The following is a 23,442-nucleotide window of genomic DNA, read 5'->3' on the forward strand; positions in this document are numbered from 1 at the left end:
GTACCTGGTAGTAGTAGTAGATTGTCATCCTCTGTATGGACCAGCACTAGAGGGAGATGACATACTTTTCCTGTGGATTTCACAGATATTTGCTGACCTAGAATAGAGACTCTCTCGTGAATCTTGCGTTTCATCCCAGGCTCTGGAGGAGAGTGTGCACAGACTCTTCATCCCATCTTTCCTCTCTACCCCCCAACACTTGACTCGTGTCCTGCCCCTTCTGCCTGTTCTTGTGTTTTCTGAGTCCTATTCTCCTTGCTTGTCAGTCTCCACTCTTCAAGAGTCCCATTCTAGTTCCCACCCATCTTCCCTCAATTCTTTGTGCCCAGTCTCCTTGCCCAGCCAATTCTAAATTCCCCCTTTTTGGTTTCTCGTCCAGTATGTTGTGTCTAATGTCCAGGCTGGCTCGCAGTCCTCTTCCCCAGCTGCTCCCGGGCTCCTGTCAGTTCCCTTGTCCCAGTCTCTCTGCCTAGCCAGTCTCTGTATTCACTCTTCCTCATCCCCTACCCCTCACAACTCCTTGTCCAATTTCAGTGGTTCTCTTCATGTCCTCAGTCTCTCCTATACTTCCCACCCATCCCAGTCTCACTAGATTCCTTGTCTCAATCTACTCCTTCCCCTCCCCCTGGTCTGACTTTTGTCTCATCTGCATTCAGATCAGATGGTTTCCTCCACGCTGCTCTGGGTGCCAACAGGGTTGGAGAGCAGGGATGGTGAGTGCCATTGAGTACGCAGGAGAGACAGTTTCCAGTGCCCAGCTGTTAGGGGGAAAATCCAACTTTGTCCCTATAGCCTTGGGCTGGGTGGAATATGCTCTGTTGCTCTGTGGTTATGGTGCATTCACAGTCTGGGCTGCCCTAGTAGCTGTGAGGCTTGAGCATGGTCAATGAGGACTGAATCTTTAGAGACTTAAGCTGCAAACTAACAAGTCTCTACTGGTGATGCATAACTGTGATTGCTTTCAAAGGCTCATAATGTGGACATATTTAGACAGATTTTCATGGGGATGGCAAAAGGCACATCTCTGACGCAGTCCATCCCTGACAAATTTCAAGTCCTTCTCCAAATCATAGGAATACTAGAGCAATTCAGAGGAAAGGTCACCAGAATTTAACATGGTGGGAGTGGGGGGAATACATTGTTTTGCCCTTGCCTTGTTCTTGGAAATGGCTGAGCTATTTGGCTCTAATCTTAAAAGCTTGAGGCAGATATCCAGCCCATAAAATTCCTGCCCAAATGGCATTTGTCAAAGCTATAAGCAGTTGAAAAGAGGGTCTTATGGGAAGTGTTGAGCAACCTTAATAGGTGGTGCTATCAGCCCTGCCTATAATTTGCCAAACTTGCCTACTAGTCCTCCAGTTCCCTGTTAGAGAAATAGCAGTGTCCAGAAAACATGGGTATAAAGCAAAATTAATATCCCAAACAAAGGGAAAGTATTGAATAGAATAGACTGGATATTGGAGAAATTTATTGTCCTTATTAAAGGAATTCCGTTCAGTTAAATCAATGTGACATGTCAGTCTCAAACTGTAATTTCAGTGTGTAATCAGAGGAAAGATGGGTATGAGCTGCAGAACTCTGATGCTTGAACTATCTCATTTAAGTTTGTGTTCCAAAGATTTTTGCTTTGGGAGTGTTCATCTTTTAAAATGGTGCCTAAATGATTTGATGGTATGCTTTTCTTTTGCATTTAAAAAAAACAGATCTTTTAAAAGTGTTCCTTCTTCTTACAGCATCTGAAGAATCGGAAAGTGACATCTATGTGCGATTCATGAAGTCTAACAAGTGTTATGACATAGTTCCAACAAGTTCTAAGCTTGTTGTTTTTGACACTACCTTACAAGTAAGTGCTTAAGACTACATTTTGTTGCAGTTCAGTTGGCTTTTAAAATATGCACATAGATATCATCCTTGAATGCTGTGTGAAATTGATTTCTCTTTAGAGAACTGTTTTTTGAGATGCTTTTGGGGTCCAAGAATCTGCAATATGTTTTTGAAAGTGTGTACATGTGTATAGGAAGGAACGTTCATATTTTACTTTGAGTCAATAGTTAATGTAGCCTTCAAATGGACATGGAAAGTCAGTAAAGCTCTAACAGGGGAATAGGTAAATGAAACAGTTATCAAAATATCAATGTTCTATGATTATGCAGGAGTGTGGATATTATGCAAATTATCAGAATGTTTTGAGCCTTGCCTTTTAAATTAGCTAAACAATTCAAAATTTAAATAATCCTCTGAATTAAATAAATGTATAATTCCTTGGAGGTCCTAAATTTTACCAGTAAATCATCTGCATATTTCAGCTAGTTTGATTTTTGATGCATGATGAATGCAGTTGCCAAAAGCAGAAAGTGCTAGAAGTTCAGTCCATTCTGGAAACATTAAGAATAATTTGTTCTGAAATTAGGGGGACACAATTTGGTTCTTTCTAGACTTTTTAGATTTTGTTGGCTCTATTTAGAGTGATTGTTAAATGAAGGAACAAAAGGGGGCTAATAACTTTAGCCTGATTAAAAAGACTACATTGAGATGAGACATGCTCTGCTCCTAGTGTCCCCTGAAAAGATAAATGAAGCAGTGGTAACTTTTGTTTTTTTGAAAATTTTAAGAAAATACGTCTTTCAGATTGTAGTATCTTCCCTGCATCAGAATGAATCTATAGGTTAGTTTATTTATTGTTTACTGTACGTCTAGTTGCTCTTTTGTAGCTTTAAATTTGCAATTTCACTTTTTCTTTTAAAAAAAAAAAGTGATCGTGGAATAGCAAGTATATACCAATCTGTGTTCGCCTCTAAAGGCTATATGTATCCGTTTGATTTTACCTAGGGAATTTTGACAGACACAATGGGAAATACAACAATCTAAAACTTGTATTTCTGAGGGCTTGTCTAAACTAAAAACATTAAGTTGACGTACAGCCACCGCAGTAATTAAAGCGGTGGTTCACATCCACGCTTGCTTCTTCTGTCAGTGGTGTGTATCCTCACCAAGAGTGATTCTACTGTCTGAAATGGAGCACTGACAGCTAGCTCCTACTGCCAGACAGCCTGAGCTGTCAGCCGAGTGCAGGCCCCAGATGTGAGCCCATGCCCAGCTGACAGCTCGGACTGTCAGTGCCAGGGTTGGGATGGGGCTCCAGCTGTCAGCACCAGTCAGGGCTGACCGCCAACAGGCGATGTAAGTAACACAGTGTCTACATCGGGGTGGGCAGACTACGGCTCAGGGTCCACATCCAGCCCTCCAGACGTTTTAATCCGGCCCTCGAGCTGCTGCTGGGAAGTGGGGTCCGGGGCTTGCCCCGCTCTGGAACTCCAGCCAGGGAGCGGGGTAGGGGTCTTGCCCCACTCCACAAGGCTCCCAGAAGCAGCAGCATGTCCCCCCTGTCCCAAGTGCCACCCCCACAGCTCCTATTGGCCGGGAACCACAGCCAATGGGAGCTGCAGGAGCAGTGCCTGCAGACAGGGCAGCGTGTAGAGCCGCCTGGCTGCACCTCCGGGTAGGAGCCGGAGAGCGGACATGCCACTGTATCTGGGAGCTGCTTGAGGTAAGCACTGCCCGGAGCCTGACCCCCTGTCCTCCAAACCCCTCAGTCCCAGCCCAGAGCACTCTCCTGAACCCTCAACCCTTCACCCCAAGCCCCACCCCTGAGCCCGCCGCCCGAGCCAGAACTCCTCTGCCCTCCCACAACCCAACCTCCAATTTCATGAGTATTCATGGCCCGCCATATAATTTCCATACCCATATGTGGCCCTCGGGCCAAAAAGTTTGCCCGCCTCTGGTCTACATGGACGCTGCATCACCCTAACTACATGGACGTAAGGGCTATACCTCTTATGGAGGTGGAGTTATGTCTCTGTGGCTGGGGACTTACTTAGGCAAAAGCAGCATTCAAGTGTAGACTCTGACGTAATTAGGTACACAGGAGAGACAAGTAAGCTACCTTGCGTTGACCTAACTCTGTAGTGTTGACCAGGCCTGAGCCTAGTAATGTTAATGTCTTACTAGGAGTGTTTCAGTAAACCTCCAAGAACATTGTCGTTTCAACACAAATGCCTTACGTTTGTAAGTCTTATGTCTGATCTGTCTGTACAGTGAGTGTGCAGTTGGGGTCCCAGTAATAAATGTTGGTGACAGCCATTTTGGTAAAGAAAAGTAATTTGGTTAGTGATGCTAGCAGCATGAAAAGCCCAGTGTGAGAGACTGATTAATCCGTTGTCAAGCCATAGTGAACTTTATTTGACTGGAAGAAAAACGTGAAGATTTCATAGAAAACTTTTGAGTAAAAACATTTGTAGAGACGTTAACCGACAAGTATATTCAGGTAAATAAGTTAACAACTGGGAACATCACTTAAATTTTTTATAAAATTTAAAGGAAATAAACAAGTACATCTGTCCACCTGTTTTGAGAGAGTTAATACCTTAGGACCTTAAGATCATAGATCAAATCTTAGACTTTACTGCTAATTTAGGACCAAACGCTGTGAGGGAGTCAGTGTTTCACAGCTCCCATTGAAGTCAGTGGGATTTGTGCATGTTTTACATTTTTACTGGATCTGGTCCTTATAGAAAACTGACTTTTATAATTATTTCTTTGGATTTTTAAGAAGTGGTATCTTGCCAAGCTCCTTGGTGCCTCTTCCATAGATTACCAGAACATATGTCACTCCCAAATATATTTTTGTAACTTGCTTGCAAAATTCACAGGTTCTGTAACTAAACTGAGTAAAAGACATAAGATAGTCTTTTATCTCTCTTACACCAATGTAAATCAGAAGTGATCAATGGAATTATACTGGTCTATAATAGATAAGGAAGATAAAAATTAGATCTTCATTAATATTTAGTGCTTTATTGTGCTGGTGAGTTACTCTGGAAGAATGTTTTTGAGTAGTTGCTGTATCCTCAATATTCTGTCTCCCCCTAGTGATTGGAGGTGGCATTATTTTCAGTCAAGACTACATTTGAGAATGAATAGATTTCTGACTTGGTGGTACGAATCGTGTCTTTAAGACCATTAGAAAACTGTAGTTTTCATGGTTAACAATAAAATTGGTATAGATTACATAGTAGTGAGCCTTACTACAGATTATAGTACTTCAAAGGTAGATGAGGAGAAAACTCTTCAATACAGAAGGAGTAAGATTCAGTGAAATATAAAAGTATCCAAATATCGCAGAGGATCTTAAACTACACCTACATGCCACCACTACTGATGTGTAATATGTGTAGCTTCATGCCACAGTGAAAATCAGGATGTGTCCCCGCTGTGGTGTGTAGCTGTACATGTCAGTGAAATGCTTTCCCAGGGGGGCGGCAGCAGGGACAGGCTTCAAAAGCTCCCCGGTGCTGGAGCTTTTCACTGCAGTGAGGAAAATTTCTGGTGGCAGGGAGGCAGAGGGGGAAAAGTTGAGTGGCATGTAAGCACCACAACTGATAGATGAACTTTCTGCCATCTTGCACCTGACACTTGCCAGGATTTACATCTGCCCTAGGACAATAACAGCAGTGTGGGAGAACCCTGGGAGTCCCTGATGGTTTTATATCCCATGTGGAGCAAGGAATTCCCTGTCTTGGGGTGAGAAAGTGTGGCTGGGTGGGTGTGTTTTTAGATTTTAAAAATTCTATTGAAAGAACCTTCGGATTACAAAGTCATTCACTAAAAACTTAACCTTAATTCTGTCATTTCTTAAGACAGCCTTAATTCAGCCCCCTTGTCACAGAATCCCTGCCTCATTCAGTGTATGACCCTACGTCTTATTCAGTGCATACCATCCAAACCCTACATGCAAATTTATTAATTAATCTGGGTGTTAGCATGGTGCTGTCACCATAGTATCTGAGTATTTCACAAGCATTAATGTATTTATCTTCACAACACACATGTGAGATTAGATGGTGGTATCATCCCCACTTTACAACAAAGGCACAGAAAGTAAGGCCAGAATTGTCAAACTAATGGTGGGTGCCCAATTTGGGAAACATAGGGTCTGATTTATTTTATTTATTTATTTTCACAGTACTTATCACTATTGCAGTAGGTTGTTTTGTTTTTTGTTTATATTCAAAGCACAGCTCCCATTGATTTCATTTGCAACTATAAGCAGTTACCACTTTTGCAAAGTCAACATCAGGTGTTTCAAGTTGGGTCCCAAAAAATGAGGAACACACAATTAGTGCCCAATTATTAAAAGTTTGGTTTGGATGAATTGCCCAGCATCACACAGGAACTCTGTCGCAAAAGCAGGGATAGAATCTAGTTCTCTAAGGCATCATTCATCTTTCTTAGACATGATGCCATATTTTCCCTTCCTGTAGTCCCCTGGCTCATTCCTACTACATACTATGACTCTGGACAGAACTTGTCATTGCTGCTGAAGGAGGCTGTTGCTGCTAGAGAGTGGGGAACATCTTGGAGCCCTCCCACACTGCCGCTCCTGCTGACTGCCATCTGCTTGTCTGCCTGCCTGCCTGCAGCCTCCACCAGCCTCTCCTGGGATTGCTGCAGCAGAGAGTCTGTCGCAAGCACATGTGGGTGCACGTGCACCTTAGACTTTCCTTGCAGAGGGCTGGTAGGCCTTCTCCACCTTCCTCTGCTTGTCAAGTTGGCTCCCTCCTCCCCACCTGGGGGAATTTTACTCTTGGGGGAATTCTGTACCAAAAATAAATTCTGCACACAGTATTTTATAATTCTTTTATTTGTCAGAATAACACACTATATCATGCTAGTTTCAATTATTTTGGGAACTTATTTCAAAATATCTGTCAGCAAGCATGTCTGTAACAATACAGACAACAAAATAAAATTCAGAAAATGGCTTTTTTGACAGATTCCTTACTAGGCTACAATACATAAATATATTTCCTGCACCCCTCAGGAGGAGTGAAAAAGCTTGGAGGAGAGGAACAGAGGAACTGAGGGAGAGGGATGTAACTGCTGGGAAGGAGCCTGGGAGTGAACAGGGAGGGGAGGGATTGTTAGGGAGTTGGGGAATCTCCCGCATGCAGACCCCGGCTGACCCCTGGACTCTCCCATTCAGTCAGGCATATCTTCCCTGTCTCCATGTGACCCTGCACTCTTACTGCCATTCAGCCCCTGGCTCAGTGCTGCCCCTCCCAGCTCCTGAGTCCACACCCCAGTCTGTCCTTCCCATGCCTCCTCACCTGGCTCTGCTGTGAGGAACACAGCCTCTTTGCTGGCTGGCTGCCCTCTCTTTTGGCACCACATCAGCCCCTGGTGGGCAAAAGGTGTAACTGCAGCACCTCTCCAGCAGAATCTATAGTATGTGGAGGAAAAAAAAATCATTATAGCACATAAATTGTGTGCATGAACAGAACTCTTCCCCCAAGAGTATGATTTGTAACCTGTTTCCCCTGTCCCTCCCAGGGCACTCCCTTCATACTCCTGTTACCTGCCCTGTCCAGCTGCTTCCCCTGCATTGTTTGGTACTCTCTTACTCAGCCCCAGCCCTGCTTTTGCTGTTTGTTCCCTGTCCTACCCAGCCTTGCTTGCCCTGTCTACCTGCGCTCTCCCAGGGCTCGTGATTCCTCCCCACCATTTTGTTTAATCTCCTATTCACTGCATGTCCTCAGACAGCTGCCTCTCACTCAGTGCAGCCAGAGAAGCTGGTGCCCACATAACACTGCCTATTGTGCCCCATGCCCTCTTTGGTTTATTTCATTAACCTCTCCAATTTTTGTTTGCACTCTTCTCCCCCATGTGTAGGTTGGGGAAAGGAGTGGTTAGCCTCCATTTTCCCTGCCCCTAGCCTTCCCTTTGTCATTTCACTCCCTCTTCCAGTGGCTGTTCCCATCGCCTATGCTTGATTGCAGACCCTGATTGACCACTGTGACATTCCCCATGGTGCAATCTGGACTGCTGTGTCCCCTTAGCTCTCCAGCTTGTGACGCTTTTTATGCTGCTTTGCTGGTGAACAGCAATGCCTCCAGGCTCTGCTCTCACACAGCCACTAGCTTGTAAAATCACTCCAAGCTGAATACACGAATGCTGTGCCCAGACATCCATGAATTACATACAGGGTGACCTCTGCATATCCCCAGTCCCGGCCTTGTCCCCTAGAAATGTGCTTCTTGTTCTGTCCAGCACACTACTGAACTGTGTAAGCTCATAATAAGTCTGTCATTTCAATAAAGGAAAATGATTATATGCACCAGTCCTGTGGACCTGAGTAGAGATTCCCAAAACACTTCAACCAAAACACACTGGTTTAGATAAAACAAAACAAGTTTATTAGCTAGACAAAGATAGATATATTTTAAGTGATTACAAGTGGTAAGGCATAGAAGTCAGAATTGGTTACAAAAGAAATAAAAGGATAAACACACAAGCTAATTCCTAAACTTTGCCACGGCTAATTGCTTTAAATTAAAAGCAAAAAAGGAGGTTTTTCAAACCAAATCTTACAGCAGTTTGTACTGGTTGGAAAACCTCCAGACCAGGACCACTTTCCCCAGTTTAATGAAGCTGCTTTTATCTTTCAAGCAATCTAACTGCCTTAAGTAGAGAAGGAGGGGAAGAGGTGAGGTAGAGATCATTCTCTCTTATTTTTATCAAGTATCAGAGGGGTAGCCGTGTTAGTCTGTATCTGCAGAAACAACGAGGAGTCCGGTGGCACCTTAAAGACTAACAGATTTATTTGGGCATAATGACTCCATGCATCTGAAGAAGTAGGATTTTTACCCACGAAAGCTTATGTCCAAATAAATCTGTTAGTCTTTAAGGTGCCACTGGCCTCCTCGTTCTTACTTTTATACCATCCTTCTCTGTTTGAGGATTACCCCTCACTTGGGTACAGAAAAACAGCCTTCTCCTCTATGGACTAAACAAACCCGACTTTCTCACTCTTTTCTCATACCTAAGGCCCTACCAAATTCACAGTCTATTTTAGTCAATTTCACTGTCATAGAATTTTAAATGTCATAAATTTCATGATTTCAGTTAATTAAATCTGAAATTTCACAGTATTGAAACAGTAGGGGTTCTGACCCAAAAGGGAGTAGTGGGGGGTTGCAAAGTTATTGTAGGGGGGTTGTGGTATTGCCATCCTTCCTTGTGCTCCACTGCTAGCAGCGATGCTGCCTTCAGAACTGGGCGGCCGGAGAGTGGCAGGTGTTAGCCAGGAGTCCAGCTTGGAAGGCAGTGCCACCAGCAGCAACAGCGCAGAAGTAAGGGTAAGAAGTAAGCACCTCTGTGCTGCTGCTGGCGGGGCGTTGCATTCAGAAGTAGGTGCCTGGTCAGCAGCCGCCACTCTCCAGCCACCCATCTCTGAGGGCAGTGCAGAAGTAAGGGTGGCAATACCACAACGCCCCGCATAATAACCTTGCAGACCCAACCCCCACCCCAGCGACCTCCATTTGGATCAGGACTCCCAGTTTGAGAAACGCTGGTCTCCTCGGTGAAATCTATATAGTATAGGGTAAAAGTACACAAAAGACCAGATTTCACCCGGGAGACCAGATTTCACAGTCCGTGATGCATTTTTCACGGCCGTAAATTTGGTAGGGCCCTATTCATAAGTCATTGTCTAGACCTTTAATCATATTTGTTACTCTCCTCTGGACTTTCTCCAATTTTTCCACCTTTTCTGAAATGTGTTGCCCAGAACTGGACATAATACTCCAGTTGAGGACTAATCAGCACAGAGTAGAGTGGAAGAAGTACTTCTCAAATCTTGTTTACAATACTCCTGTTAATACACCCTAGAACAGTGGTTCTCAAACTGTGGGTCAGGACCCCAAAGTGGGTTGCGACCCCATTTTAATGGGGTCACCAGGGCTGGCTTAGACTTGCTGGGGCCCAGGGCCAAAGACGAAACCCAAGCTCCACCACACGGGGTTGAAGCCCGAGCTCCACCATCCCAGGGTGAAAGGGCTTCAGCCTGGGTGGCAGGGCTCAGGTTATAGGCCCCCTGCCTGGGGCAAAAGCCCTTGAGGCTTTGTCCTCCCAGCTTGGGGCAGTGGGGCTCAGGCTTTGACTTTGGTCCCACCGCTCAGGCAAGCTCATGCTTTGTTTCCCCTCATGGGGTCGTGTAGTAAATTTTGTTATCAGAAGGGGGTCACCGTGCAATGAAGTTTGAGAACCCCTGCCCTAGAATGAAGTTCAGTTTTTTTGCAATAGTATTACATTGTTGATTTTTATTTACTTTTGTGATCCATTATAACCCCCAGATCCTTTTCTGCAGTACTCCTTCCTAGGCAGTCATTTCCCATTTTGTATTTGTGCAGTTGATTATTCCTTCCTGAGTGGTGTACTTTGCATTTGTCATTATTGAATTTCATCCTGTTTGTTTCAGACCGTTTCTCCAGTTTGTCAAGCTCATTTTGAATTCTAATCCTGTCCTTGAAAGCACTTATAACCCCTTCCAGTTTGGTATCATCCACAAACTTTAAGTGTACTTTCTGTGCTTTTATCTACATAATTTATGAAGATATTGAATAGAACCAGACCTAGAACAGATCCCTGTGGAACCCCACTTGATATGCCCTTCTACCTTGACTGTGTACCATTGATAACTACTGTCTGAGGTTGGTGTACCAACAAGGTGATTATCCACTTTGTCGTTGGTTCATCTAGGCTATATTTCTCTAGTTCACTTATGAGAAGGTCATGTGAGACCGCATCAAAAGCCTTACTAAAGTAGAGATTTATAACATTTGCTTCCCCTGCATCCAGAAGGCTAGTTACCCTGTTATCATCTTTCTTAATCTAAACTTAAGGTTATTAACAAAGCACAACAGTAAAAATTTGAGAAACTTGAGAGACCCACTTTGTGCTATGCTACAAGCAAAACAGAAAACAAAATGTGGGCATAAACAGCCCCGTGAGGGCTCAGAAGGGCATTGACGACAAATTCTTATCCTCCATTCCTTCTTCCCCACCCCTTTGCCCTTTGGCATTGTAAACATGAAAAGTTTTCCTTCGTTTATTGCTTTGCAGAGAGACTCAGTGAGTCCTCTCACAACTATAAGTGCAGATTAACGGGCACAAACTAGTTTCTTTCTCTGCCTGAGTATTTAAATCACAGAGGCACCAACTCTGCTGAGGAGAATTTCCTCAAGGAAAAGGATATGGATATAAGTTTGAGTAACTTCATGTAATATCTATGGGTTTAAATTTCAACAAATTATAGTGCTCTATTCCAGTTCTACCAGTTGGTTTACTTGTCTTCAGCAGGGTTGGCATCACGAAAAAAGCTATTTTACGCTGTAGATTTTTGCTGTGCTGTTTCCTTTGTTGGAGAACTCTGATCTGTTCATTTCTCTGCTTCATAAACATTTTCTTTACCATTGACCCATATTTTTTCCCATATTGGAGTGAGCAGTTTATTTACATTTCCTGTTAGAACCATTCACTTAGCATGCTATCAGCTTATGGAGGGGGCGGGGTGTATTTAAAAAAAAAAAAAAAGTACGTACATGGTTATTTAAGGCTAGATTTTGCCTGGCCTTTGATGTAGGTGCCCCTTACTCACTACTTCCCTGCCCTGCATGTGGACCAGATGGAATAACAGCCCCAGCACTCTTTGACAGTATAGAATGCTCAGTACCCCAGAGGATGGGAAAGGGCAAATATGTACCTATTGTACCAGCCAGCAATTTGCACTATATATTCTTGTACTAGCACATTCACAGCCTCTGCGTGCCCTGGAGTTCTGAGAGGCATTGTCCCATGGGGCTATACAACTGTGCGCAGCCTTTTGCTATGGTCTGTGATTAAAAGACACAATCTAACCCATTAAAGTTATTGTGCTTTACTAAAATTATCTTAAACTTTTTTTGCCCAACTTTTGCTCAAGTTCTTGAAGTAAAATTTTTGAATGTGGTCACTATTATAAGTACAGGACATACAAAAACATTATGGTGACTGGTATTATATAAACAAAACCACCTGTAAGGATCAACAGAATATGGAGGGGGCGAGGGAACTTCTGGATAATTGAATGACTAACTAAATGGCTCCTGTCACCTCTTTTTATCCCTTGGTTAAATATGGGCCAGGTTGGTAGTGGACCAAAATAAGTGGTTTAAAAAAGTTGGATTTTGCCAGCAGTTACTGCACACGAATAACTAAGATACCATCGTTCTTGCCCTATACTAATAAGAACTAACTCTGGTATCTGTGGGCAACTTTTGATGGTGATCAGAGTTTCAAATGAGCTTATCTGTTTGCAGTTCATTGTATGTTGGTAGGAATATCACAGACCTCTATAACTGGCATGAATTGGCACCCGTAGGACAGTTTCTGCAGAGGCCATAGATTGTATGAGCATAAACACAGGTTTGAACAATGTAGGAGCTTGTAGTCCTGCTGCTTGAACTTTATCTGGTCAGCTCACAAACGTATCGCTCAGTCCCCTCCATGTCAGACAGTCTTCACATGGAGTCATTCCGCATCTTCATAGCAATTGGGGCAGACTGGATCTTTGGTCTGAGCCTAGGTTTAGGATCACTTCCTCAAGAAGAACTCACCAGAATTTTCTCCCTCTAAGTGGCACACAAGACAGATTCCAGGTCTCCTTTGGAGCAGAGCTTGCAGAGAAAGCAGGAAAGTGTTGTTTATTTGTTTTGTTTGGAGCCTCCTTAGACTCAGGGGAAGGTAAGAGCTCTCCAACCTCCCAAAGCAACCCTCAGGAAGAAATTCCCACTCCTGGCCAGCAAATAGGCAAGATCTATGTTGGGATGTCTGAGAAGGCCACAAAGCGTTCCCCCTTTCCAAACCTGCAAGGCTTTGACTGCCATGAAAGGTGCCAACTCCTGTGACCTCTTGGAGTCACCAGTGAGTCACTTTTCTCTGGTGGCTTTGGCTCATTCCTCATTCAGTGAAGTTGGCCCCCTTAGCCTGGACCCAGCATCCGTGAGCATTGGGTGAAGTGAGTCAAATTCCTTTACTTGGGTGATGGGCTTATCTCCTCTCCCCTTTCAGCCCCTGGGGTCCCACAGGAAAACATAAATTATCTATTTTCTCAGGGAGACGTGCCTGCAGATGGTCTTTTCAGTCTCCCTGGTAAATCGCTTTTGCCCCTCAAACGGGGTTTGGCACAGTACTGGTGAAGGATATTGCTCAAATCAGCTCTTAAAAAGGCAACATAAAGCCTTAAAATCTATTATGAGACAGTCTCCCCTCTAGATCCTCTAAAGTGCAGGAGACCTCTCTAAAGCTGAGGTGGTCTGCAAAGCTATTATAGGGCCTTCCATCCACACTGTCTCATACACTATAGAGTCAACATCCTCAATTTCAGTGATGCAGGTTTGGTAGAGAAGGGCCTTAAGGAACAGGATGCCTCAGTAGTCCTTAAATTCCTTTTCAATAATATAGTAAAAACTGTGTTATCTGGCACTTACCAATCAGAAAGCTCTAGAAACCAGCATTTCTGGTATCCATTAAAAGTCTAGTTGGCACAGGGCTGGCAGGCTCCCTGCCTGGCTCTGTGTGGCTCCCTGGAAGCAGTGACAATAGTGGAAGCAGGGGGCAGGGATAGCTCAGTGGTTTGAGCATTGGCCTGCTAAACCCAGGGTTGTGAGTTCAATCCTTGAGGGGGCCATTTAGGGATCAGGGGCAAAAATTGGGTATTGGCCCTGCTTTGAGCAGGGGGTTGGACTAGATGACCTCCTGAGGTCCCTTCCAACCCTGATATTCTAGGGATTCTATGATTCTATGACATGTCCCTGCTGCTCCTAGGTTGAGGAACGGCCCCGGAGGCTCCATGCATTGCCCCCGCCCCGAGCACTGGCTCCATAGCTCCCATCGGTCAGGTACTGTGGCCAGTGAGAGCAGCGGGGGTGGCACTTGCGGGCAGAGGCAGCATGCAGAGCTGTCTGGCTGCACCGCCGCCTTGGAACAACAGGGACATGTCGCCTCTTTCAGGGAGCCTCCCGAGGTGGGCCCCACCTGGATCCGGCACCACAAAGCCCCTCCCATGCCTCAGCCCCCTGCCCTGAGCCCCTCCCACATCCAAACTCCGTCCCTCTTAGTTAACCGGAATTTTTGACTTACCTGCACTTCCCATTTATCCAACATGCTGGATAACAAAGCTTTTACTGTACATGGTTGAATCGTCCCTCCCTGGCGATGGTGGGGATGACTTACTGCTTTCTGCATTGCACTGCATGGAGGGGATTGAGAAAGTGAGAATTCTGCCTTACCTATGAACATTCATTCTAGGACTCCATGTCAGATAGTTTGGCTCATGTAGGGATTGCATAGGGTTGTTTTTTCTGATTATTGCTCACTTGTTAAGTGGTTTGAAGGGGAAGGATGGTGTTCCTCCAGGAAGCTCCTAAATTTCATTTCAAGGCTCTGCTTCAAATGATTTGAATTAAATAGCACTCTTATAGTTAGTATTTGTCAGCTTTGGAAGCTGTCCTCCTGAAGAGTTATTCCTGAGGGATGATCCTGAACCCAGACTCGGAACAAAGGTCTAGTCTGCCTCTAGAGAATGCCCCACTTTGAGGACTCTGACATGGAGTGTCCTTCAATGAAAATTCACAGATAAGACAGAATTTTCCCTTTCTCCAGCTTCGTGTGTCTGTACATGAGTTGGTTTCTCTGCTCTGTGTTCTCCACAAGGACTTAAGTATTAGAAGGTGTAAATAAATATCAAACTTGGTCCTTCTGATTTTTGTTGGCCCTTCTCTGAAGGGATGACTGTTTCTTGCCCTCAAAGAATGCTTCTATTGAGGAGGGAGGAATTTCTCATCTGTTGTCTTTATCAGATAGTACTCATGAAAGATTTTATCTAACATTCAATAACTTTTTAAAAAATGCAACCATCTGATGCATGTAATCCATGTTCACAAATTTCACAGGATTATTTTTATTTTAAAGACCACATTTATAACCTGTGATTTTGACACTGAGATAAGAAAATTATTTTAAGTAGGAGGGAGAATATGTGCCCCATGCTTATCTCTTAGCAAAATTCACTAACTTGTTGGACAACTTAATCAGATGAAGCTGAGGGTTTGTTTTTTTTTCTTTTTGTTTTAAGGAACTTGTATAATCATTCAACAGCTCAAAAGCTGACAGGAACAGGAGTGGAAATGGCACTTCTGTTCAGTTTCTACCTTTTCTCATGCAAATGTTGCTAAGAAAGTTCAACTGACTACTGTTCAGGTGACTCAGTATCGTCTTTCTAAAGACATTACGTTACAATCTCTGTCAAACTATATTCTTGAGTTGGTAGTCTGAGAGCTCTCTTACATTATCACAGATGGTCTCTTTTTTTTTTTTTTTTTTTACTGCATTCTATTTGTGCATCACCTTAAGTGTGTGACATAAAACTGATGAAAGAAGCAAATTTAAGGTAAAGTGTGGACATACTTTTCCAGCTGTACCTAATTATCAGAGACTCATGTAAAAGACACACGAGAATAAGATAAAGATTTTATCTTGTTTTTGGTCAGCATTTAACTATTTTTAAAAAATGTATTTTATTTTTAAACAAAAACTATCCACTGACTAACTGCATTTTTACTAGTGATTCTACGTATATTACCCTGTTGGTTTCTTCTAATATGACGGTGTAATGTCAATAAGGTTTTGTTTGGTTGCTTTTTCTTCTGGCAGGTGAAGAAGGCTTTCTTTGCCTTGGTGGCAAATGGTGTTCGAGCAGCTCCACTGTGGGAGAGTAAAAAACAGAGTTTTGTAGGTAAGGAAAGCTGGTGTTTTTCAGCAGGGAGTTAATGTGGGGTTGTGGTAGAGAAAGGAGCCAACGCTAGCTGGGTTGTGTTGTATATCCTGGAAATGCATCTGGTGGTGAGTTTTCTTACTCCTCCAGCGAAGGCTGAAGTGTTGCTAATTCCTATGACTTTATCATGAGTCTCTCAAAACGTGGTGATTTTTTTCTTAGAACTTCGGCTGCTGAACTCAGGGTAGTTACATGAGAATGTCCACTTTCATTTAAAAATAAAAGTAACGTTCCAGATCTCATGGGTTGCAGACAAGAACTTGAAGACGTGAACCACAAGAGCTCAAAAACCAGAACACACACTTTTTGAAATTTCACGATTTTGATGGGCCTGACTCATGACTTTTTAGAACACTTGGTTTTGGAAATACTAGGTGAGCATGACCAGTGAGCTGTGGGGCCCCAGGTGGTTGGTTGCTTTATTTTATGTTTACCATTTCAGGGGTTGGGAATTGGAGGGTGTAGCATGAGACCTCAGAGGCAGAATACTGAGGCAGGGACTTTCAGAGGCACCTAAGGGAGTTAGGCACCCAACTGCCAATGGATTTAAGTGGGAATTGGACACCTAATTCCCTTAGGCTCTTCTGAAAATGCCAGCCTAAAAATCTAGCTGGTTTTCAGGGCATCTTTCAAATCCCTTTCATTTACATTTTAAATATATAAATATTCTCAGCAAAAATTAAGCTTTAAAAATCTTACTTGTCAGTTTTTTGTATAAATCATCTCAAGAGATGTAGCCTGGGTAATGCTAGTTGTCCATTCTGAAGGAGTAGTGTTTCGTCAACTTTTAAAGATTTTCTTTTCCACTTTTAACTAATATACATAAAGGCCGACTAGCCCAATGAAAATATTCTTCAAATTGGAAGCAGTGTTTATTATACATACAGCTAGGCTAGCCAAAAAGTCTACCACCAGAATGGTTACCTTCTTCACTGTCCTCACTTGCCAGTATGCATGTGTGACTGCACAGTAACATGGTGATACTCTCCTCCAAGGCTTTGATGTATGTAGAAAAAAATGTAGCATCGAGCCCAACTACTGATTTGCTTCAGAGTCTACTATAGATAAAGTAAAACTCCCAAATTTGTGTATTACAGGTAACGTGAAGAAACAAACTGGATTTATGTTCTTGTGTTGCTTTGTGGTGAATAAAGGCTGCCTGAAAGGTCTCTTTACATCATAAAAAGACACAATCCAATTTTTTCCCTTTAAATTAATTTCTTTCACTGTCTTATTTTAATATCCCAGTAAGCTGTTCAGACTACATGTACATCTCAAACTCTGTTCTGTATGGATTGCAGAGCAAAAAAGCATTAAATACAGAATGCTATAACTTAGGCTCATCCTGAGAGGGCTAGAAATGCATTTGGCTCCTTATATTGCTAATTAGAAGCCTTAGCAGCTTTCTTTAACACTTCTCTAATTTTGGAATATAGCATTATGTCACTATCACATTCGAAAAACAGGATCATAGTGACCGTTTATAAATACTTTGTGTAACCTGGCATGTAGATTGAGAGGTTCTTGGAAATAAATTATAAAGAACTTAATATTTCAAAGCCATGGGAAGCACTAGTAATTTTATGAAGGACTGTGTGCCTTGATCAATGCTGAGTTTTGATTTCTGCTCATCTCAGATTTCTGGTCAATTAAAGTTGACCTCTAGAAATTGACATTTTTCCCCTGAATGCTTGTTCATATGTCTTTCAGAAGTTCAGTTGTAGGAGTAGTAATCCGTTAGGTGGAATGATATTTGTTCAGTTTGTAGTACTTCAGTAAAATTTTAAAAAAAATGTTTTTGATAACTTGCATTATCCTGTATACACCTAAGGATATGATGAACTGTCACTTAATCTTTTAAGTTATAACTGGATAGCTTTCCAGAAGATGTGCTCCAGTTCGAACAGAAGTTGTGATCTTGCTGCAGCAATTACTGAGTGACATTCTTTGGCCTGTGTTATACAGGAGGTCAGACCGGATGACCATAATCTCTTCCGGTCTTAATATCTATGAATCTGTCTACTGCTTGTATTTTCTTTAAGTGAATGTTTGACTCACAAAAGAGACTAGTGGCGGACCTGAGTCCCAAACTGCATAATTGGATTTTGAAACCCTTTATCTCCTCCGCATCCCCATCCAAAAAAAAAAAAAAAAAATGTAGGCAGGGAGGCAATCCTAGTTCAGGGTTTGTTTGACTAAAATTGTTAGATAAAAGGGCCAGATGCAATATCCAGATCCAGGAGTTTGGTTCCAACTTCTACCAGTACAGAGTCTGTTCTTTCAGTTATAGTCCATTGTGTCAGTGCTAACTTGGAGAATTTAGTGTGCACGCTTTTGAAATTATTGGCCATTTATAAAACTCTTAAAATGTTGTGTTCAGTTAATCGACAATGTGAACTACACCAATTTAGAAGTAAATATTTAAAAAAACATAAAAACATAGTTAAGATCATTTTAAGATGCCTTTTCTAAATGTTCATATTTTTTCCACTTGTTACAGGAATGTTAACAATTACAGATTTCATTAATATACTGCATAGATACTATAAGTCTCCAATGGTAAGTACCATATCAGACTTTAATTGTATCATTAACAACCATAGCATGTATAAATGCAAATCAAAAGCATTGAAAATTGATTTAATATTTGTACAACCTTTAGAAGCTTAACTTGCTATAGAAATGCTTTATTGTGCTTTTGAGAGGAAAGGATGGCTTTCTGGTCAAAGCACTGGACTGGGACTCTGGTTAAATTTCCAGCTCTACCACAGACTTGCTGTGATCTTTGGCAGATTACTTAGCTCCTCTCTGCCTCAGTTTCCCATCTGTAAAGGTGGGTAACATTTCTTTCCCATTTGTCTTTTTTCTAATTATACTCTTCAAGGCATGGACTGTCTTGTATTATGTGTGTGTTTGGTGCCTGCCACAGTGGGGCCATCATCTTGGCTGGATCTAGATACAGAATCTTGGTTGGTTTTGAACTTTAGGCACTATTATTATAATACTACTACTACTACTAAGATTTTTTGTTTTTGTAAAAGGTCTAGTTAAACCGAGTGTAAAATAGTGATTCTACGTAAAAGTGATTTAGTGTGAAAAGTACTTAAAAATGTAGTTGACGATAGTTTTTTAGGGTTTTATTGTACATTTGATTCAAAATATGTGATTTGCACATGTTCAATCACATACAACATTATTCAGGTGGACAAAAAAAGAAGGGAGACTGGGGGGAGTGATGAGTTATATAGATCGCACACTGATGAGGAAGGTGCCAGAGAGGCTCTGTGTGCAGGGCTAGCCCCACCTCTCCAGCTCTGACAATCATGTCCTGTAGGAGGAGGGCTTTAAAGAGGAGGAAACTGCAGTTAGCTAGGGGGAGTGGTCACCCTGAGCAGAAAATGGCTGTAGCAACTCCTGAAGCCATAGCGGGAATTCCCATCTAGAAGATCTCCTCCCCCAACCCTCTGGGGAATGCAATGAACTGCCTGGTTAAGCCTGACAGAGCGAGCCCAATTCAGCTACCCAGCCAGAAGGACTTCTAGAAAACTGCTACTTAAATAGCCCTGAAGTAAGAAAGTACTGCTGGCCTTTTCCCCTTTGAGTTGGCTCTGGGAAGAAGTTACTCTTGGGTGCATTGGAACATTTATTTCCCTTTTGATCCCCCATCAGCAGAGACATAAGCCCTGCAAAGGGTGGGATTCCCTCATGCAAGGACTAAAAACTGGGACCTATACATAAGCCATCCACTGTAGATAACTGGGCATGGTCAGCATCTCCCACGATCTGGAAGGAAAACCTACAGGGAGTTTTTTTTAATTGGGCGAATCAACTAAAAGCAAAAACTAGTTCCATAAATTACTTACAAAATTTGTCCTACACTTTAAAAAAAAAAATAAAAAAAATGGTGAAGTCATTTGTTGCAAGCAGATTGCAGCCCTCGGAGATACAGGCTCTTGAGACCAGAGTGGCTGAGCTAGAAGAGCAAAGGGAGACAGATGTACGTAGACAAGACTTTCTGGGACACAGTACCAGTGGTCCCACCCCCGGTCTGACAGTCTCTGTGCTGTTGAGGAGGATGAAAGTCTTGGGGAAGGAGAACATGAAGCTGGAGCGGAGGGAAATGCTCCCATGGTTGGGACCTTTCTTCCGGATGATGTCATAGTATCGTCTCATACGAAGGATACGTCTCAAGGTGCAAGGACCCCTGTTAGGAAGAAATAGGTAATAGTAATGGAGGATTCAATTATTGGAAATATAGATAGATGAGTTTGTGGTGACTGGAAGAATTACATGGTAAATTGCCTGCCAGATGCAAAGGTTGCAGACCTCTTGAGACATCTAGACAGACTTACGTGTAATGCTGGAGAGGAGCCAGTGATCATGATATACATAGGTATCAGTGCCATAGGGAAAGGTAGGAGAGGTCCTGGGGGCCAATTTTAGGTTGCTAGGTAAGAGACTGACATCCAGGGCCTCCCTGGCAGCATTCTCTGAAATACTTATAGTTCCATGCCTAGGGCCATTTAGACAGGCAGAACTGCAGGGTCTCAATGTGTGGATGAGACAATGGTGTTTGCAGCAGGGATTTAGGTTTATTAGGAACTGGGGAAAATTTTTGGAAAGGAAGAGCTTACACAGGAAGGATGGGCTCCACCGAAACCAAAATGGAACTAGATTGCTGGCATGTAAAATTAAAGACTCCTCTAAGTCCTATTTAAACTAAGGGCTGGGGGAAGGTAGACAGATGCAGAGGAGCACATGGATCGGACAGAAACATCTCTTAGGAGAGGATTTATTAAAGAGGATATTCTATCTACCTAGTCTAGTAAAGAGGAGAGGATAGAAGTTGATAAAGTATAGGTAGGAACTGAAGAGAAACAGTCAATGAAGAAAAGTCCCATTCCATTACATCACATGAAGGCAGACAACTAAATATGGACACATTTTGTAAGTGCTTATATACAAATGCAAGAAGTCTAAATACTAAAATGGGTGAACTTGAGTGCCTGGCATTAAATGAGGATATTTGTATAATAAGCATCACAGAAATTTGGTAGAACAATGATAATCAATGGGATTTGGTAATACCACAGTAGAAAATATTTCGGAATGACAGAAAAGGTCGCACTGGTGGAAGAGTTGTATTATATGTGAAAGAAAGCATAGAGTCAAATAAGGTAAAAATCTTAAATGAATCAAACAGTACCATAGAATCTCTATGGATAGAAATTCCACGCTTGAATAATAAGGGTATAGCAGTAGAAATATACTACTGACCACCTGACCAGAATGGTGATGGTGATTGTGAAATGCTCAGGGAGATTAGAGAGGCTACAAAAAAAGAAGCCAAAATAAGAATGGGGGATTTCAGTTGTCCCCATATTGACTGGGAATATGTCACCTCAGGATGGGATGCAGAGAGAGAATTTCTAGACACCATTAATGACTGCTTCATGGAGCAGCTAGTCCTGAAACCCACAAGGGGAGAGGCAATTCTTGATTTAGTACTAAGTGGCACACAGGATTTGGTCCAAGAGATGAATGTAGCTGAAGCACTCAATAATAGCGACCATAATGTAAATAAATGTAACATCCTTGTAGAGGGGAGTACCAGAGAAACCCACCACAGTAGCATTTAACTTCAGAAAGGGGAAGGCTCCCCAAATGAGGAGGCTAGAAATGGAAATGAAAAGGAACTGTCACAGAGTGAAAGGCCTGCAACCTGTACCGTAATAGAGGCTCAAACTATATGTATACCCCATATAAAAAAAGCAGTAATAGGACTAAAAAAAGTTACCATAGCTAAACAATAGAGTAAAAGGTAGTTAAAGGCCGAAAGACATCTCTTAAAAATTGGAAGTCAGATCCTACTGAGGAAAATAGAAAGGAACATAAACTCTGGCAAGTCAAGTGTAAAAGTATAGTTAGCATGCCAAAAAAGAATTTGAAGAGCAACTAGCAAATAACACAAAAAAACTCTGCAAATATTTTTTTAAGTTTATCATAAGCAGGAAGCCTGCCAAACAATAGTGGCATCACTGGATGACCAAGGTGCTAAAGCAGCACTCAAGAAAGACAATGTTGTTGCGTAAAAGTTAAATGAATTCTTTGCATCAGTCTTCACTGCAGAAGATTTGAAGGCGATTCCCAAACCTGAGCCATGCTTTTTAGGTGACAGATTTGAGGAACTGTCCCAGATTGTGGTGTCAGTAGAGGAGGTTTTGGAATAAATTGATAAACTGAACAGTAATAAGTCACCAGGACCAGATGGTAGTCACCCAAAAGTTCTGAAGGAACTCATGAAATTGAAAAACTACTAATTGTGGTATGTAACCTGTTGCTTAAATCAGCCTCTGTACCAGTTGACTGGCAGATAACTAATGTAACAAGGATTTTTTTACCAGGTAATCCTGGTAATCACAGGCCAGTAAGTCTGACTTCAGTACCAAGCAAATCAGTTGAAACTTTAGTAAAGAACAGAGTTATCAGACATATAGATAGACATGATATGTTGGGGAAGAGCCAACACTGCTTTTGTAAAGGGAATTCATGCCTTACCAATCTATTAGAATTCTTTGAGGGACTCAACAAGCATGTGTTTAAGTGTGATCCAGTAGATACAGTGTACTTGGACTTTCAGAAAGCCTTTGACAAGGTCTTCATTAAAGGCTCTTAAGCAAAGTAGGCATCATGAGATAAGAGGGAAGGATATCTCCTCCATCAGTAACTGGTTAAAAAATAGGAACTAAAGGGTAGGAATAAATCCTCAGTTTTCACAGATGAGTTCTAAATAGCAGGGTCCCTCAAGGATCTGTACTGGGACCAGTGCTGTTCAATGTATTCATAAATGATCTGGAAAAACGAGTAAATAGTGAGGTGGCAAAGTTTGCAGATGATACAAAATTACTCAAGATAGTTAAGTCCAAAGCTGACTGGAAAGAGTTACAAAGGGATCTCACAAAACTGGGTGACTGGGCAACAAAATGGCAGATGAAATTTAGTGTTGATAAATACATAAGAACATAAGAATGCCCATACTGGATCAGATCAAGGTCCGTCCAGCCCAGTAGTCTGTCTGCTGACCGTGGCCAATGCCAGGTGTCCCAGAGGGAGTGAACCTAACAGGTAATGATCAAGTGATCTCTCTCTCGTGCCATCTATCTCCACCCTCTGACAAACAGAGGCTAGGGACACCATTCCTTACCCATTCTGGCTAATAGCTATTAATGGACTTAACCTCCATGAATTTATCTAGTTCTCTTTTAAACCCTGTTATAGTCCTAGCCTTCACAACCTCCTCAGAAAAGGAGTTTCACAGGTTGACTGTGCACTGAGTGAAGAAGAACTTCCTTTTGTTTGTTTTAAACCTGCTGCCCATTAATTCCATTTGGTGGCCCCTAGTTCTTACATTATAGGAACAAGTAAATAACTTTTCCTTATTCACTTTCTCCATACCACTCATAATTTTATATACCTCTATCATATCCCCCCTTAGTCTCCTTTTTTTCCAAGCTGAAAAGTCCTAGCCTCTTTAATCTCTCCTCCATATGGGACCCGTTCCAAACCCCTAATCATTTTAGTTGCCCTTCTCTGAACCTTTTCTAATGCCAGCATATCTTTTTTGAGATGAGGAGACCGCATCCGTACACAGTATTCAAGATGTCGGCGTACCATGGATTTATATAAGGGCAATAAGATATTCTCCGTCTTATTCTCTATCCCTTTTTTAATGA

General features: G+C 42.3%; 1 protein-coding gene across 9 annotated transcripts in view; it reads left to right on the forward strand.

Annotated features, from left to right (window-relative positions):
• The window catches only part of PRKAG2 (protein kinase AMP-activated non-catalytic subunit gamma 2), a 384,594-nt gene that overhangs the window by 319,515 nt on the left and 41,637 nt on the right, over window positions 1–23,442 (forward strand). For all 9 annotated transcript variants that reach the window (XR_005224094.2, XM_037891127.2, XM_037891130.2 and 6 more), the window contains 3 exons: window positions 1,734–1,843; window positions 15,589–15,670; window positions 18,210–18,268. Coding sequence is in view for 8 of the 9 variants with exons in the window: in XM_037891127.2 (XP_037747055.1) it covers window positions 1,734–1,843; window positions 15,589–15,670; window positions 18,210–18,268 (251 nt within the window). In the remaining variant the exon portion in view is untranslated. The remainder of the gene's footprint in view (window positions 1–1,733; window positions 1,844–15,588; window positions 15,671–18,209; window positions 18,269–23,442) is intronic.

This window comes from Chelonia mydas, chromosome 2, assembly GCF_015237465.2.
Source record: "Chelonia mydas isolate rCheMyd1 chromosome 2, rCheMyd1.pri.v2, whole genome shotgun sequence".
NCBI classification, from domain to species: domain Eukaryota; kingdom Metazoa; phylum Chordata; order Testudines; family Cheloniidae; genus Chelonia; species Chelonia mydas.